General features: G+C 40.2%; 2 protein-coding genes across 3 annotated transcripts; one reads left to right on the forward strand and one right to left on the reverse strand.

Moving 5' to 3' along the window:
* The first annotated feature begins 65 nt into the window (after positions 1-65).
* EIF2AK1 (eukaryotic translation initiation factor 2 alpha kinase 1) lies at positions 66-13262 on the forward strand. Of its 2 annotated transcripts, none has more exons than XM_064389903.1 (15): positions 66-448; positions 874-1032; positions 2250-2386; positions 3067-3098; positions 3557-3656; positions 4334-4414; positions 4779-4876; positions 6516-6569; positions 6855-7239; positions 8302-8413; positions 9876-9982; positions 11687-11807; positions 11918-11997; positions 12366-12599; positions 13057-13262. In XM_064389903.1, exons 1-15 carry the CDS (start codon positions 388-390, stop codon positions 13177-13179), a joined length of 1884 nt encoding a protein of 627 aa, XP_064245973.1. In that variant the 5' UTR covers positions 66-387; the 3' UTR covers positions 13180-13262. The 2 variants fall into 2 exon arrangements, with proteins under 2 accessions (XP_064245973.1, XP_064245974.1); XM_064389904.1 differs by lacking the exon at positions 66-448 and adding an exon at positions 690-798.
* Positions 13263-13449: 187 nt separating this feature from the next.
* On the reverse strand, positions 13450-16827 carry AIMP2 (aminoacyl tRNA synthetase complex interacting multifunctional protein 2). Its single transcript, XM_064389906.1, has 4 exons — positions 16666-16827; positions 15209-15415; positions 14464-14695; positions 13450-13972 (listed from the first exon to the last, which is right to left on the reverse strand). The coding sequence occupies exons 1-4, from the start codon at positions 16786-16788 to the stop codon at positions 13587-13589; spliced, it is 948 nt and encodes a 315-aa protein (XP_064245976.1). The 5' UTR covers positions 16789-16827; the 3' UTR covers positions 13450-13586.
* Between the last annotated feature and the right edge of the window lie 79 nt (positions 16828-16906).

A 16906-nucleotide genomic window follows, 5' to 3' on the forward strand; every position in this document is an offset into this window, starting at 1 on the left:
CGAGCGCCTCCGGGTCACACGGGGACCGGCACCGCCCCTGTGCCGCGGCCGGGAGCCGCTAGAGGGGGCTCGGCGACCCCCGGGCCGGGCGCGGGGCTCACGCGGGCTGCGGGCGGCGCCGGTCCCCGTGCGGAGGGGAGGGGACGCTCCGCTCCCCGCCGCGGACCTTCGGTACGAGCTCCTGCCCGCCCGTCCCCGCCTCTGGGGCCGAAGGTTCCCCTCTCGGCTTTGTCCCTCCAGTTCATGTTTTATCTCTCCGCGCCCAAAGAGCGGCCATAAACGCTGGCCCGGCCCCCGGAGCCGCCCCCGGCGGGCCGGGCGGGCCCCGCCGGCCGCAGCGGATGGGATCCCGGTGCCCGGCATGTGAGGGGCGGCAGGGCTGCGGCCATGCGGGCGCCGGTGCCTGCCATCGAGTTCCCTGAGGAGAGCCCGGAGCCGCGCTTTGACGGTAAGCGGGGCCGGCGGCAGCCCTGTGGGAGAGCGGGGAAATCGCCCCTTCCCCCGGCTGGCAGGGAGGGAAGGAGGGCAGAGCCGTCGCCTTCCTCTTCCGCCCTTCCCCAGCGCTCCGAGGCAGCGGCGGCCGCGGGGGTGATGCAAGAGCGGGCAGGCCCTCAGCAGCACCCTGCCCTGAGGCCGCCGTGCGAGCTCCCCCTGCCTCGGGCGCGGGGCGCCTCGGCCTCCCCGGGTAGCTGCTTAAAAAAATTAATTAGGTTCCTAATTGGCCTCTTAAAGCTACTCGCTCAGTGGCAGCTCTGGTGCTGCCTCTGTGAGCCGAGGTTGTGATGGAGCTGTGTGGCTGTACGTTGTTTTCCTGTGTAGGTAAATAGGTGTGTACTGAGAGCAAAGTTCATTCGTCTGACTGTCCTCTTCCAGATTCGGATGTGCCGGCGGAGCTGCGAGTTGCAAATGGGTCGCAAAAATTTGTGAAGTTCACTTCGACCATCCAGAACCAGCTGCTGCTTGTGTCCCTGCTGGAGCATCTCTGCCACATGTACACGCACAACCCCGTTCACTCCAGGGGTTTGTTCCGAAGTTAGTAAGAGGAGCTCATTCCTGTCTCTCAAACTGCCTTACTGCAATGTGTGCCAGACCCTCCTGTGTAGAGTTACAGTGTAATACCAGTACAAAGCTGTACAAACATCTAATTTTATCCAAAGCTGTTTCATCCCACTGGAGCAAGAATGATTCTGTGAAGAGAATGAGTACCTTGACTCAACTAAATTGGCAATGACAACTTGTCTTATTTTTGAAAACAGTAACAGAATATTGCTGTAGATGTAAGGATCAGACAGTTCTGTTTCCGCTAGATCGTGTGAGTTGCATCATGAGAAGGGCAGCAGGGTAAATTATATTACAGTTATGTGTGATCTGAAAATGCTGGTAGAAGAGGAATTTAGTAAAATATTTATCAAGAACTAGTTGCAGTACAGTCTTCACTAAATATTTCAAAATTACATTTTGTGAAAATCTGAATGAATACCTTTACAAGTTCTTTATTTTGCCATAAAGTCTCTTGATATCATTCAGGAAATTAGCATTTTTTAAAATATCTTTTTGGCATATGACTTCCTGTGGTTATTTTGTTCATTTAGACGTATACTTAGTGCACTTAAGAAAGCATACCCAAGGGTTTTGTCCTTATTTTACATGACTATAGAAAATTTAATGTGTTTTTCATAGCTAAAATTTATGCCGTTTATAACATCACAGTTGCACCCATCTCCAGCATTTATGAGGGTTTGTTTGCCACAGTTGTTTTACTCCATAGGAAAAAGATGAAGTGGTGGAAGGGAGTGACTTCATTCTCTTATTATGAATATGTGCACAAGTGTGTGGCTTTGGATGGAAATTAAAAAATCTTGACATTACCACTTTTGGTTATAAATGCATCCTCATAATTGTGAACCTGCTTTGAGTTTTTCTTTTCACTGATCAAAATAAGTCCAAAAGTAAAATGTAAGTGAAGGGGTGGATGTTTGTTTCACTCATCTGCTGAGGTGAGGAGGAAGAGGAGATGCAGTTGTGACCCTGGAAGGCATGGCAAATAACTGTATTTTGTGAAGGGATTCCCCCTGGGCAGATCTAGTTTGGATTAAATTGCTAAGAGTACAGGAGCAGCATTAGAGGGATTGTTCAGTTTTCCAGTCACGCTATCTTTCAAATAAGATTTCTTGTTTAAAAACTTTATATGGTCTTATTGGATGGCTTCATTTAATATTTTTATGACCTTTCTCTGTTCCTTTGTGCAGTTCTTCGTCAGACTTTCACAAGAACGGGGTTACTCTCCCCTTTTGTCTTTTGTGATGAATTTAGTACTATCAGACTGCAGCACAACAGAGCCATTACTGAACTGATGAAAGCAGCTAATCAACAAGTGCTTAATGGGGTAAGCTTTGTTACATGTCTTTGGCAGCCTCTGCAGTAAGGAGCTTTTGTTTAGGGATTCTTTTAATATTGATTGGGTCTTTTTAATAATTATACAAAATAGCTCCTTAGCTCTTTGGGATGGCATGCTCTGGTTCTATAGGTGCAAACCAGTTTTTGAAGCCATCAATATTTTGTACCTTATTAAATAGTAATAATAAAGTAAGCTAAAATTTTTCTAAACAAAGGCAAGGTGTTGTAAGTATTTTTTTGACAGACATCCATTTTTAAATTAAACTGTTGGTTATGCTAACACTCTCATATTTATATTAGTGGAGGGTGTAGTTTGTGTGCTTGTACTTCAGGCTGAATCAGACCTGTCTGCTTATCTCGCTGCTTGAACTAAGCTAGTTAATTTTGTTTTAAGCACATTTTAGAGCCCTCATTTTATCCTGTTTGCCAACAGAACTCTAAAAGGGCAGTAATCTCTCCAGCAGAGAGGTGTTAACAGATTACCAGTGGGATAATAATACTGCAATTTGGTGAAGCTCTCAGCAGCATGTGAATGGCTGTCAGTAACCTCAGTTTCTTCCAAGGAGTTTGCAGTTTCTGTGTTGATGAAGCTGTCCATGCCACTGGCACAGCAGACATGTTATTCTTTTTATGTGGCATGTTTTTATGTTGGATTTTGTTGTTTCATAGGAACTTGAAAACGGAGAGTCTTTTGCAATTGGGTATGTATTCAAAGCATGTAGAAATACTAAATTAACTCCTTCCCCAAAGTTCTGTGCTCCACTCTGAATTATTAATACTGCATTTCATATTTTGGCTCTGAAACAGAAAAAAAGGTAAAGGTTTCTCCAACTTCTCAAAATGATGTGGTGTTAATTTGTTCTTCGGTACAATTCTTGCAGTCAGTGCCATTGTTTAGGAAAACAAGATTTATCTGGCATCATTGTAAAAGAAACAATCTGAACACTTCTGTTAAAACAGAATGTGGATTTGTAGCACGTGTGCATGCTCTTCAGTCTGCTGGTTTTCAGTATTCACTGAAACTCAGGCTGGTGCAGTATGGTAATGTCAAAGTACTTTCTTCTTTTCATAACATGAATAATATTTTTAGAATCTGTACAGCTGTATCTTACTTGTAAGTTGTAATTTAGTTTAATGCAGCCTAAATTTTCTCGATTAGGGAAAAAGAAGTTCTCTTTGAAGCACAGACTTCACGATACTTGAATGAATTTGAGGAGGTTGCAAGGCTAGGAAGTGGAGGATATGGCAAAGTATACAAGGTATTCTTTACCTCCCATGTAAAACTACTCTGCTTATATCTAGTTTTTTGTTGGAACTTGGAGTTACTGTTTTAGTTGTACTGCCAAATGTTTTTTGATTAGAAGAGGTGCAAATCTGTACCTTCGAAGAAAGTTGGTGTTTCATTTCAAAAACTGCTCACTTGCAATTAGTTTTGTTTGTCAGAAGCAGGATATATCAGATGTTTTACTTTGTGCATTTTGTCCCTTTTAAAGTGAATGAAAACTCCTCATTTGACATGTGAATTATTATGATATATTGACTCCACGCAGCATCAGAAGTGATTGGTCTGCACTCCCCAATGCTTTAGTTGTGGCTGCTTTTAAAAGATTAGCCTCAGTATGAGCATAAACTGTCCAAGCCAATGTGGAATTGTGTTAAGTACTTGTAGTGTATGGCCAGCCCAAGGTTCCCCATGAGGTATGTGCCGTGTGGAAATGACAAATGTGGTCTCACATATTTATTAGAGCAGTTATCAGGACCTATCAGTATCCCTGTATGACAGCAGGGGCCTAATCCCAATTTCATTCCCTGATACAGGTGATATTCCATAGGAATGGGGTCCAGAAATAAAATTTTAGAAAATAGTGGGTTCAAAAGGATTTAATTAATCTAAGGACATTAACATCTCATTTTCTCCTATTGCAATTGTTTTCAGGTCAGAAACAAGTTAGATGGTCAGTTCTATGCTATTAAAAAAATTAAAATTAAGAAGGCTACAAGAAGAGATTGCATGAAGGTATCTTCTTCCTGTGTTTTGTTCCTGTTTTAACTCCTTTGTAGCTTATTCTGTTCTAATTTATTAATGTAGCTAATATAAGTTTTTATGCATTCTGAATTTCTAAGGGTTTGAGCCTATCGGTACCTAGTAGAAAAAAGTAAATGAGATACATTGAACTCCATTAAAAGAACTATATTAGTTACTTGAATTTGGTCATCTCTACAATGATGACTCAATTTTTTAAAGCTTTCAATTTTTTTCTGTTACTGTAACAATTTAATCTGTTCTTTCTCTCTGAGAAATTTACTTTTTGTTACCTTGTATGTTTACTAAGCACACAGAATAAAGGCGTGTCACACTGTGGGATTTTTGGTCTTTCTAGGTGCTCCGAGAAGTCAAAGTGCTGGCTGGGCTGCAGCATCCCAATATTGTAGGCTACCACACTGCTTGGATGGAACAAGTTCAAACAGTGCATCCAAAAGGAAAGTACAGCTCATTGTGTAATTCTTGCTTGCATCTTACAACCTCTGTACTGTTATTTTCAGGAGTCTATTACTTCTCTGATAAAATTACTTTTTTTTTTCCCTCCTTAAAAGAACTAAAAGAAAGGGAAATTACAGGTGATCACCAGGTCCATCTGTGCATTCAATCCCTCCTTACCAAATAATTTATCTGTTACTTAGTGATTAATTTAGAACTGTGGAAATAGCAGCTTTATTTGTGGTAATATATGAGGAGGAATTTAAAGTTGTGTGAAGGTCAGTGAAATGCAGTGAAAACCTTTTAATGCAAGAAGTGGTGAGTTGATGAGGAGAAGAATGAATGCTGAGGAATGAGCTGCCCCAGATATTGGGGGGAAAGTGATGAATAGGGCAAAAACCCCACAAAGTTGCAACTATGTTTTGAAGTCTCAGAAATGTAGCAACACTAGAATAAACATCCCAGTATGCTTCTCTTCAGATCTGGAAAAGATCTAGGAAAAACTGAAAGAACCTGGAAATACATACTTTTAATGATAACCTCCCCACACCAAAAACTCTTTCTTTTGCTTTCCAAGTTAGACTTTTTAAATTTGATGAATTGTGTTTCATAGTCCTGCATTGACAAAGCAATTGGATTTTTTTGTGTATCAGTACTGTCTGTAACTCTTGAGAATTTATCTACTTCTGTGTTCATTTTACACCTTCTCAGTTTTTCTCTTCAGGTTCTTTGTTCTCAGCTCTTTGCACACTCTGTCCTTTGGTCCCTTTGTAACCTAATCCATTGGTCCCTTTCTAGTCCTTTCCTGGAATGCCTTTAGCAATTAAATCTTTTGATCCTCTCTTAGTGGGAGGTTTGGTTATGCTCTGTATAACTTTATTGCTTTCCAAGTCACTGACTTGTTGCCCAGCCAGCCATAAGCACAAAAGAAAATGCATAAGTGCAGAGAAAGTTGAAGTAGAGTAAAATAGGCAAAACTTCTTAACCAGTGATCCAGAGAATCTCAAGGGAAGCAATTGTTTAATGCTGGGAGTCCTTCGTAAGTATTTAATGGTGGTAATGGAAGTACATAATGAAATCTATAGGTAGCTTCTGTGGTACTTAATGGTTTCCCTTGTCTTACAAGACTGATATTTTATATTTGCTTCTGTGTGCTGAAACAGTTTTTTCATGTAATAATGCAATTTTAATGACAATTATTTCCAAGATACCAATTGTCTTCAAAACAGCAGCAGTGTGATGTGAAGGGTGATGCCTTGTGGAGCTGCTTCTTTAACTGTGTGTTATTCTATACATTGTAAACCCTCACTTTGAACAGGCTGACTTCTGAAAGATGAAGTCTAAGTAGATATCTGTGAAAGCCCAGTACAGCCCTTTTATTGACACTGTACAACGTATATTTTCTTTTCATTTAAAGATAAATGAAATACACATTAGGGTGGCTTCTTAGTAGACTTAACAAGCCCCTTTTGCAGCAGCAGAAATAGAGGTAATCTAGAGCTATCCACAGGTGACAAATTAAGTGAGGTGCTCCAGCTCAAATGGTAATTTTTAGTAAATATGTGGGTGTAAATATGTGTATTTTAGTAAATATACATTCTTTGTTTTATGAAATACCATATTTATCTTTGCATCCAACAGGTAAAACAGTAATGGAGTTGCAGCCACTAGTTTTGGAGCAAAAGAATAGCAAGTGAGTATTACTAATCTCAGTGGTAACATATTCAACTTCAGCTGTGTATCTGAGACATTGCTGTCTGAGACAGCTCTCCAAAATACCTGCTGGTAGAAAGTATTAAATCAGCTGGAGCCTGCACTGGCAGTTATGTAATCCTGGAGTTTTATGTGAGGAAGCAGCTGAACCCTTACTTGGGAGTGCTGTTTGCAATCTGGGAAAAAAAATTCAGTATGGTTTATTACAAATAGATGGTATGAAACTGTGTACTTATTTGGATTTCTCTACCTTTGTTATTTTCAGTGATCACTGTCACATCCAGAGTGTGGAAAGTGGTAGTTCAATTATCTTTGCTGACCTTACCTCACAAGAAAAGAAGTCCTGTGACAGTACCAGTCCTAAAAATGTGCATAGAGAATCGGTGCAGAATATGGATGTAAGGAATGACTTTACAAACAGCAATAGCAAAGAGTGTGTGAAACCAAATAAAGGTGAATTATCCACAGAACTACAAGGAGGCTTTGTAAATAATGGTAACAGTTTATCAACTGATGTGGACAATCATTCAACACGGGGACCTCATTCCAGTCTGGATCAAGATGCTAGCACTGAAGGCGAGTCCTCTGAAAGCAAGTCCTGCTCTGAAGGATGCTCCAAAAATGAGGTAGCACTCTGTGGAGAGTTTGAGGTAAATACGGTTCTCTTTAAGTATCCTTATCTGCTGTCTAGTTTAGGATGTTTTTAAAGTAGTTCAATAAGCAGTGAAAATGAATGATTGATAACAATAAATTTAGAAGAATGGAATGACTGCAAGTAGAGGCAAGAGTTCAGACAAATTTTCTTAGGTGGGTAACATCATCACAAGGAAGCTGACCAGAGGAGCTGGCAGAGCTCAGCATCTGTGAGGAACTTTCCATGTGTTAGGCCTCTTGAGTCCTTTCGAAGTACCTGCATGAATAAAAAGTGCTACTGCTGCATTAAATGGCCTCCTCAAAATTGAACATTTTTAGTTTTCACTAATGAAAAGTAAAGCAGCTGTTAATGATGAAAGTGTTTTGGTATGTCATGTGATGCCCATGCAGTGTAGGAGTACATGGGAAGGAGATAAAAGCAGATTTGGGCAGGGAATCACTTGTGCTTCCAAAACCTTCTTGTCATTTATACCATACCACTGATATGTTTTGTATAACACAGCCAGCTCTGGAATGCTTCAAGCTTTTGCTATCATTTGGAGTTCCCTCTTGCAAGAAACCCAGTTTTAAAGGTGTCTGCTTGAGTTGCCCAGGTTATCAGATGAACTGGTCCGTTACCAGAAACTGAGCTACATATTTATGGTAATAAATCAAACAGTTGGACTCAAAGGCCTTTTCCTAAACAATTATGTGATTCCATAAAATCCTGTATCAATAAGTTCATTTTTTTTTCTGCTATTTTATATTGGTTAAGCTGGAATAAACCTCTGTTTAGTATTTCTAGAAGGTTTCAAACTCTAATTTGAATATCAAAGATACATCTGGCAGTTTTGTTAGCATTTATCATTTGACAATTGTTAAAATTTGAGAAACAAGCAAAAAACTCCCTAAAACTAGATAGCATTGTTACATCTGCTTTTTGAGTGCAGTAGATTACTAATACTATACTTGATGTACTTTTGGTTTTTGTTTAATAAACTTTGGGTTTATTTGCTTTAAAGAAAATAACTAAGGAAATTCATGTTCATGTTACAATGGCAAAATTATTTTTCTGTTAGGTGGAGTATCACTTGATGCTTCATATACAAATGCAGTTGTGTGAAATATCCTTGTGGGACTGGATTGCTGACCGTAATAAAAGATGTAACAAGAGATCAGAGGACCCTTCTAGTAAGATTCATCACTGTCTTATTCATTGTAAAGCAAATAATAATTTTTTTTTTGTAATTTGAAGTGCAGTTATCTAATTTTATTTTACTTCAGCAGCTTATAATACAAATCTTTATTAAATTCTTTATTCACTTAATTGAATAGCAGCTTGTATTGAATTTGTGCATGATAGATGCTGGTATAAAGAATTGAAATTCCTGAGTTTTAGACAGCTCTTCAAAAAAGAATGACTGAATGCCTGAGGCGTAGTTGTTACCAGGGGAGATCAGTGTCTGGGCAATACTCCTTATTTGGAACAGAGTTTTTTATTGACAGAATCTGCTGCTTCTCAGAAAGCTGGTTAAAGGCTAATTTATCTGCTGCAGAAAATACAATCATATCATTTGATCCAGACAGGTTAATTTGTAATAGGTTGAAGAATGTAACATTGACTTTTCTGAGTGACCAGGGGGTTCTCATGCCCTCCTACCAAGCAGTCATCAGTAACTGTTGACATTTGGGAGAACAAATCCAATGCTCTTAAAGCAGCAGAATTTGTTCCATTCTCTGGGGTGGTTGTATAAAAGCAGCCTATGCACATCAGGCTGTAAAACAAAATGTGTGATTAATGTTTTATCTTGGTTTTAATCACTATTAGGTAAATCTGTTGTTTTCATCATTCATGGAGACAGGTTTACCAGCAAACTGTCAGCTGACTTCCACTAATCTCTCCTGTAATCATATTTTAGCTTTCATAAGCTAAATAATGATGTTCCTGGTCAGGAAATGACAGAACTATGATGGCATTTGAGCTTGCAAAATGCTGTTTTCACACCTTTTCATGGAAAAGATGAATATTATCATAGATTAGACATGAAGAGATAGAAATCCAAATGTGAGTAAATGGTGAGTGTTCAAAAAGATATGTTAAATATGGCTCATTAGAGCAGGGAGACAATGTAGTTTAATAAAATAATAATGTGGAAAATGGTCAAAATAAGGAGGTGCTAAGTTTATTTAGGACAGCTACAGCCAGAGGAGATTGAGGAATTTCAGAGGGTAGCACAGCAGCAGAAGGATTAGGAATGAAACAAGAAGTGTGCAAAGCAATACAGACAGCATGTCACTACATAAATGATTATGATTTTATCTGGAACTGTATTTTTCATGCTAGGTCAGGACTTACATGAAAGTAAAGAGTTTGTTAAATTCATAATCAAATAACTGTCTGATGGGGTTTGGAAGAACCTTTTCAGAAGGATATATGTTCATGTTCCCTGAACTTTCCTTTTTGGAATTTTGATGTTAGTGACTTTTGGCTGATTCAGAAATATCTTGAGAGAAGCATGGCAAAAATCCATATTTAAAATATGCTCATTCTGTTAAAAATGTATTCCACAGCATAAATAAACATAATTCAACAAGACATACCACCATAATTTTACATAACTCAGTAAAACTAGCTGAAATAATTTGTTTTAAGGTCCATACCACCTCGTGGATGTTCGCTGGACAATGAAGATTTTCCAGGAGGTAGTAGAAGGAGTTTGCTATATCCACAGCATGGGAGTGATGCATCGAGACATTAAAGTAAGTTCATCAAATTATTACTTGAGGTTGAAGAAAACAAAGACAATTTACATTATGGGAGAATGAAAGCCACTTCATACTTGCATTAGAGATGACCTGGGCTCTTAAGAATTTAGTTGTTACATATGAGAAAATACATAATCTCCTCTACAGTGTTACATATAATACATAATCTCCTCTATAGCAGTGCCATACTGTCTTTACTATCAGCATAGTAAATAGCATCCACTGACTTACAAGTGGATTTTCAGCTCTGGAGGTGTTTTCTCCTTTGAAGCCATTTTCCTGTCAGAAACAGGCATGGTCAGATTGCTTTTCTTTTGTCTGTCTTTAACCAGGCTAGGAACTTAATTACAAAAAAACCCAAACTTATTTTAGGTAATTATGAAAATAAGCAAAGCCCCTTGACTACATCTCCCTTTGCTAACTGCATACAGTTAGCTTTTGAAAATATGTTCCAGTTGTTTGCTTACTGATAGACCTGAATAGCAAGGAAGTGAATGTGTGTTTTCCTACTTTGCTTCCTACTCAGGTTTCCTACTCATCTGATACAGCAGCTGTATGAAGAAATGATGATTATTAAAACTTCACATATGGAAGCTTGGAACTACTTGAAATCACTCAATCTTCACTCTGGATTAATTTTCATTTTTCTGTCAACTGTTCCAGGGTGAACAGTTTTTCATTTTGCCTTCCCATTTAGCATCATCATGGCCTTATTGTCCAGAGTCTGGTAGTTGTATAAAGAATTCCACAATCCCATACTGTTACTGCAGACCTGGTTTTGAGCCAGTTCTCATGGGTTTCCCCATATAGTGTTTTAATGGTGATTTTACAGATACCTAGCAGAGACTGTGATTTCTGAGATAATATTCTGAGAAAGTCTTGCAGTGTATGAATTTCTGAGAACAGAAGTCCAGTGGGTGGGTGTCCTAGATATGTTTTTACTTCAGTGGATATGAGAAGCCTGCATCTTTTAAGTTAGATCTGCACTGGATAAAGGAAAAGAATGGAGATTGCCCATCTCTTGTTAAAATATTCACATCTCCTTTATACACTAATAAAAGACCAACTATTTCTCTTGTGCCACCTGAGCAAGTTGGGGGATTTTTCTAGGTACATAATGCTTGCATTTCTCCTCCTTAGTGGTCCTAAAACCAAAATATAAGGATGAAAACTGTTTCAGTTTTCTGAGTCAGAGCTCTCAAGTCTGTCATCATTTGGCTTTTTTCTCATAGCAGCTTCCCATAACCAAGTAACATATTGCAGCTGCTTATCATATAGAAAAAGTGTTTTGGTTTGTATTATGTCTAGCCCAACGATATTTAGTCATCCTTCCTGCTACAGCAGTTGGTCAAATTTACTGTCCACTCTTGCCTGTTCCTGCTTATGTTCTGCAAATTTCCCAGTTTCTGTTGGGGAAAAAAAAGTACTTAATGTTTTCACTAAATCTTGGTTTTTTACTGTTTTGCTTTTCTTCCTTTTTTTCTAGATCCTTGTTCTAGGTGTGCAGTCTTTTGGCCCAAATAGTGTTACTAACACATGATTTCGTATCAGCAATGACTATTTTTATTCTCCCACTACTAAAAAATGTTGAATAATCATACCTGTGAAACATTGGATTTTACAGACTTTGAAACCACTGAAATGCTGTAATTCTTTATATAGACATATTTCTAAATTGTGTTCTGTCTTCATTTGCAGCCTAGAAATATCTTCCTACATGGATCAGATCATCAGGTAAAAATAGGTGACTTTGGATTAGCCTGCAAAGACCTTCTTTGGGATGATGCAGATCAGTGGTTTCAGACAGAACGGATAAATGGTAAGAGAAGTGTAATGGCTTTCAGTGTTTAAGTTTCTATGGTATTAAAATCATTAAACTGTTACTTGCAAGGGTAACAACACTTGCTAAATCTCGTTTGCCTTTCAAAGGACTGACACATACTTCAGGAGTGGGAACCTGCCTCTATGCCTCACCAGAACAACTGCAGGGATCTCACTATGATTTCAAGGTAGAGAACTCTGGTTTGTTTCTTCTTTTCTCTATTAACATGCTAGATAATAGAAATAAGTTAAGCCTTTCAACTGGCAAATACATAAACAATCCTACTGTCACTCCTAGTGTTTTTGTTGAAACATGGATTTCAACTTTGCCTTCTCATTTGCTGTTAAAGCAAAACTTTTTTTAATATGTTGAAAATGTATATCGATTTGATATACATTTTTTGTACATCAAATTTGTGTTTAGTAGTGTCATGATGCTCTTCAAATCATCGTGAAACTTCACTGTTGTGAAACTTTTTCATATAATGATTTTATAAGAAGCCCACTAAGTTAAAACAGTAGTTATCCCAGAACTTTCTCTTCACCCCATTAACAGTCAGACATGTACAGCATGGGTGTTATCCTGCTAGAACTCTTCCAACCATTTGGAACAGAAATGGAAAGAACAGAAGTTCTTACACATTTAAGGACTGGCCAAATTCCTCACACTTTCTACAAGAAATGGCCTATTCAGGCCAAGTATGTGAAACTCCTCACCAGTCCCAGAGCTCCGGAACGCCCAACAGCGGCTCAGCTTCGGGACAGTGAACTCTTCCACACCACAGACCAGGTAACTTGTGCCAGCAACCCCAACCCTACAGCCTAAAGAAACACAAAAACAAAATGCCCTTTGTATCCCTGCCTGCATTACATGTGTTTGGCTTTGAACTTAATCACACGTTCCTCTTTAAACTCTTTTTCTGATTACAGTGTTTAGGCCACTGTATTATTTCTGGTGTCTTTGCAATGAGATAGCTGGTCATTAACTTTAGGCAACTTTCTGATGACTGTACAGTTGAGAGGCATTTTTATAGGTCAGAAAAGCTTTTAAAGCTTTTCATCACATCTGCAGATTCTTCTAATAATTTTTCCTTTCCATGCCCCACTGCTGTGTGGATTTAAGATGTAGAGTAGCTGAGTGCTGCTGCACTGTGGCTGTAGTGGATTGCAAACACAATTCAAGTGGGTCAATAAGGCTTTGTATCCTTGCTTAGCTATAAATGAAGTAAACTGACTCTCATTTTCAGGTTATCTCTAACCTCCAACAGAAGGTGAGACAGCAAGAAGAAGAAATACAGAAACTGAGGGAGACAATAAGACAGCTTTCTGAAGAGCAAGACGAACAAACAAGACAAGGCTCTCCTGTTTAAGTGCAGGAAGAACTATGCTTGACTGTGTGTTAAGTTATATAAAATGTTTCTTTTTTTATATAAAATACTTCAATGCATTTTCATTTGGCTGTCTATTCTTAAAAGGTCCTTTTATCCTTTTGCCTTGACCAAAGGCTCCTGAGAAAAAAAATCATGTTGCAGTGGAAAAACTAAGAGCACAGCTCATATTTGCATAGGATTAATTTATGTACTGTAGTTTGTTCATACATGTTACGCAAGAGTTACAAAAAAGGAAGGTCACACCCAAAAGGCAGCTGTAATGCTTTTATTATTTTAGGATTCTGTCCAACTGTAATACCTAAAATACATCTCAGAAAGGACTCAAACATTACAGCAGACATGAGGTGGAGTAAGATTAAAACAACATCACTGTGAAGGGTACGGGCTCACTTGAGCAGCTTCATCACAGAGCTGAAAGGTGCCAGGTTCTCACAGGACTTGATCCACTTCTGCACGTTGGCCGGGGCGCTGCTGGCAGAGCCCGTCTGCTGCAGCGCGCTCCACGCCACCACGTCGGCCAGCGTCAGTTCACTGCCCACCAGCCACGAGCTCTTGCCCAGGGCAGCGTTCATGGAGCGCAGCACTGCTCCTCTCTCCTTGCTGCTGCCCTCCCTCAGCTGGAAGATGGCTGTGTCCACCCAGCTGTCGATCAGAGTTGAGGTAACTGCATTGTACTTCTGCCCAAACAGGGAAAAGAGAAATCGAGCGATGTTCCCCTCTCCTTCTATGGGGCACATGGTTTGAATGCTAAACTTCATCTGGGGTTTGGGAACTGAAATTAACAGAAGGAAAAAAAAAGTGAATCCAACATAGTAAAGAAATTAACTAGAATGGTAATTCCATGATGAACATTTGTGATGCCAGCACCACTGTTAATATCATTAACCTGATGAACAGTTTTCAGTCTTGTGGGATAAAGAGATCACTTTTTGAAAAATTCAGCCAAATCTACCCCATAATTTCTCTTCTAGTTATCTTGTTTGTAGAAACTAAAAAGCATTTTAAAAGCCCCCAAAACCTGAGGGTACAAACAACCCTGTCAATGCCACGTGTATTTTAACAGCAGTAAATATGAACAAGAATCTCCTTCTTCTGGCCCAGCATGGTTCACAGCTATGAAAAGAGAACAAAAATGTTTCCTGCTTCTTCATATCCACCACATGTCAGCACAGGGACACCCAAGCATCTGTGTGCAAGGGTTTAAAGCACAAGTTTCATTTTCTCATCTATTGTAAAATATGGATCTACAAATTTCCTTCTTACCATCTTTCCAAATCAGAGTAAAGCCCAACTGATACTCATGACGTGCCTGCTTCTTAGTCTGCTCTCCAAAGCATTTCAAGAGGTTTTCTGGCACACTTTTCACTGATGAATGTGTGTGAACAGCTGATAGTATTTTGTACCGTTCACAAAGCAGACTGTGTATCACTAACAGTGACAGTGGAGGTAGAGAAGGATTTGCATTGATGACAACATCTTTCAGGGCTCCGTAATCCTGAATGGAAAGTAAAACATTCAGCAGGTAAGACACATTCCAGATCATACTCACAACCATTGCTTTCATTTGACACCAAAATGTACATAGTCATGCATGTGTATGCATGTGTGTATCTGAAATTCTAATGACATTCAAGTAAATAAATTCAAACTTGGACATTTAGAACTTGTGTAAACATCTTCCTTCCTTGACATGTAATTCAAGGATATGACAGGTAAAGCCTACTCCAAGATGAAGCCAATATTAGAGTTTCCAGTTTAGTAACAAGCAAAAAAACAACTGTTGAAATTTCAAAATTAACTATTCTCGCTTGAAATTATATCCAAATGAGCACATATAGAACTAGTATTTATAAGTGTTTGTATCTATAATCTGGATGGCCAAAGTTAAATGGTAATTGTAGGTTGTATATTGAGTTCTGAGTGTCCCAGGTTTTAATGCCCCCCTTCCAGCCCTGTAAATGGAATGTTGAGAAAGTACCTACCAATGTCACTGCTCAACTAAACTCACCTTCCCAAGCATCAGATCTAAATCTGCTCCGTTTGTTGTCAAAGGAGAAAATTCATCAGTTTGAATGACATTTGTTACATCAAAGTCAGCATCTGGGGTGTGTATCATCTTGGAGAGCCCATCCACAGCACTCTTCAGTTCATACAAGCGCTTCAGGATCTCCTCCTGGCGGGATTCAAGTGCCTGAAGTGATGGGTCAACCTCTTCCTGCAGGAGAGGAACAAACAAGGCCACGTAAACATTCACTCTGCTCAGTGTCCAAACGGTGCACAGCTCACTTAAGGTTAAGTTTTGAAAGACTAAACACCTTCAAATAGCCAGACCATTGTGAATATCGCGGGCTTATGTCTATCAGTAGTCTCTTGTCTGTATAAGTGTGGTGAGATGGTATATTTAATAATTTCCTGACATTTTCCTGCTTAATAGAGTCTTCTAAGCCATTAGTTACAGCAAACTCTGTAACGCAGTCAAAATCAGACAAAGAGCTGGCAGTGAAGTGCTGAACGATGACTGAAAAATCAAAGGCAGCTTGTCAGGTTCTTTTCAGCCCAGAAGAGCAAAGTTAGTAAGTCTGTGGTACAGCAGCCAAACAGGGAAACTTTTTGACAAGTCAGGTAGTTCACAAAAGTAAAAAGCCTTGCAGCTTTAGATGGATGGTATATTGTGTGGATTCAGGCTTTGTTTCAAAGAATATAAATTATAGTGGGAAAAAAAAAAGACCATGGGCTTTATTACATGTTAATGCCAATGCAGCTTTTTATCCGTATTACCTCACAAGCATCTCATCTTACAATCTGTTTTAAAATAAGAAGAAAAATATATTCCTGTGGCAGGTTTTAAGTCTACAAGCTTAAAATAACGTTAAAGAAAAATTTTCAAATAGCCTATTTCTAAGCATCCTGAATAAGGATTAAACAAACCCAAACTATCATGGATGAAGAGATAAACAAGGTACCCAAGTAAAATCTTTATATCCACTTAATTTAGTCAAAGACAAGACAAGGGAAGACCTCTTAAGTGACTATTAATTAGCTAGTACACAATTCCGTACTGTGCAATGGGAAGGCATTTCGTTAGCATTCCTGTTAAGTTCTGCCCCCAAGTTACTCCTCCTCAGCGTCTGCTCACCAAGCTGGGTGAGGGCACAGCAAATCCCTGATGGCATCGAGCTAAAACCGGCCACGAGCGGCCTGCGAGAATTCCGTGCGCTCCTGGCGCTGCAGAGAGGCTGCTCAACCAGCCCCATGTAACACGGCATTTGGCATTTTTGTCTTATTTGAGGCAAAAGAAACCGAGACGGGAAAGGAGGGTGTGTATGTGGCTGGAACCCGAGCGGAGCCGGCGGAGCGGTGATGCAGCAGGACGGGACGCGGCCTGCTGGGCACTCCCGGGCTGGCCAGGGCGAGCACCGCGGGCCGCAGCCCAAGCAGGTCGTTCCGCCCACCCCTCGCTCCTACCTGCGGCGGCGCGGCGGTGCCGGGGGCGCGGTGCAGGTTGGGCAGGGGGTACATGCAGCTGGGCAGGTGCTCCGCCAGCACCCCGGCGCTGTGCAGCGGCCGCACCTTGTACATCGCGGGCATGGCGGCTCCCGCTCCGCCGGCCCGCCCACCCCTCCGCGCCCATTGGCGGGGCGCCGCGTGATTGACACGCGCGGCACCCAATGGGCTACGGGGTCGCCAGCCCGCCCTCCTGCCATTG

This window comes from Passer domesticus, chromosome 15 (assembly GCF_036417665.1).
Source record: "Passer domesticus isolate bPasDom1 chromosome 15, bPasDom1.hap1, whole genome shotgun sequence".
Lineage (NCBI taxonomy): Eukaryota > Metazoa > Chordata > Aves > Passeriformes > Passeridae > Passer > Passer domesticus.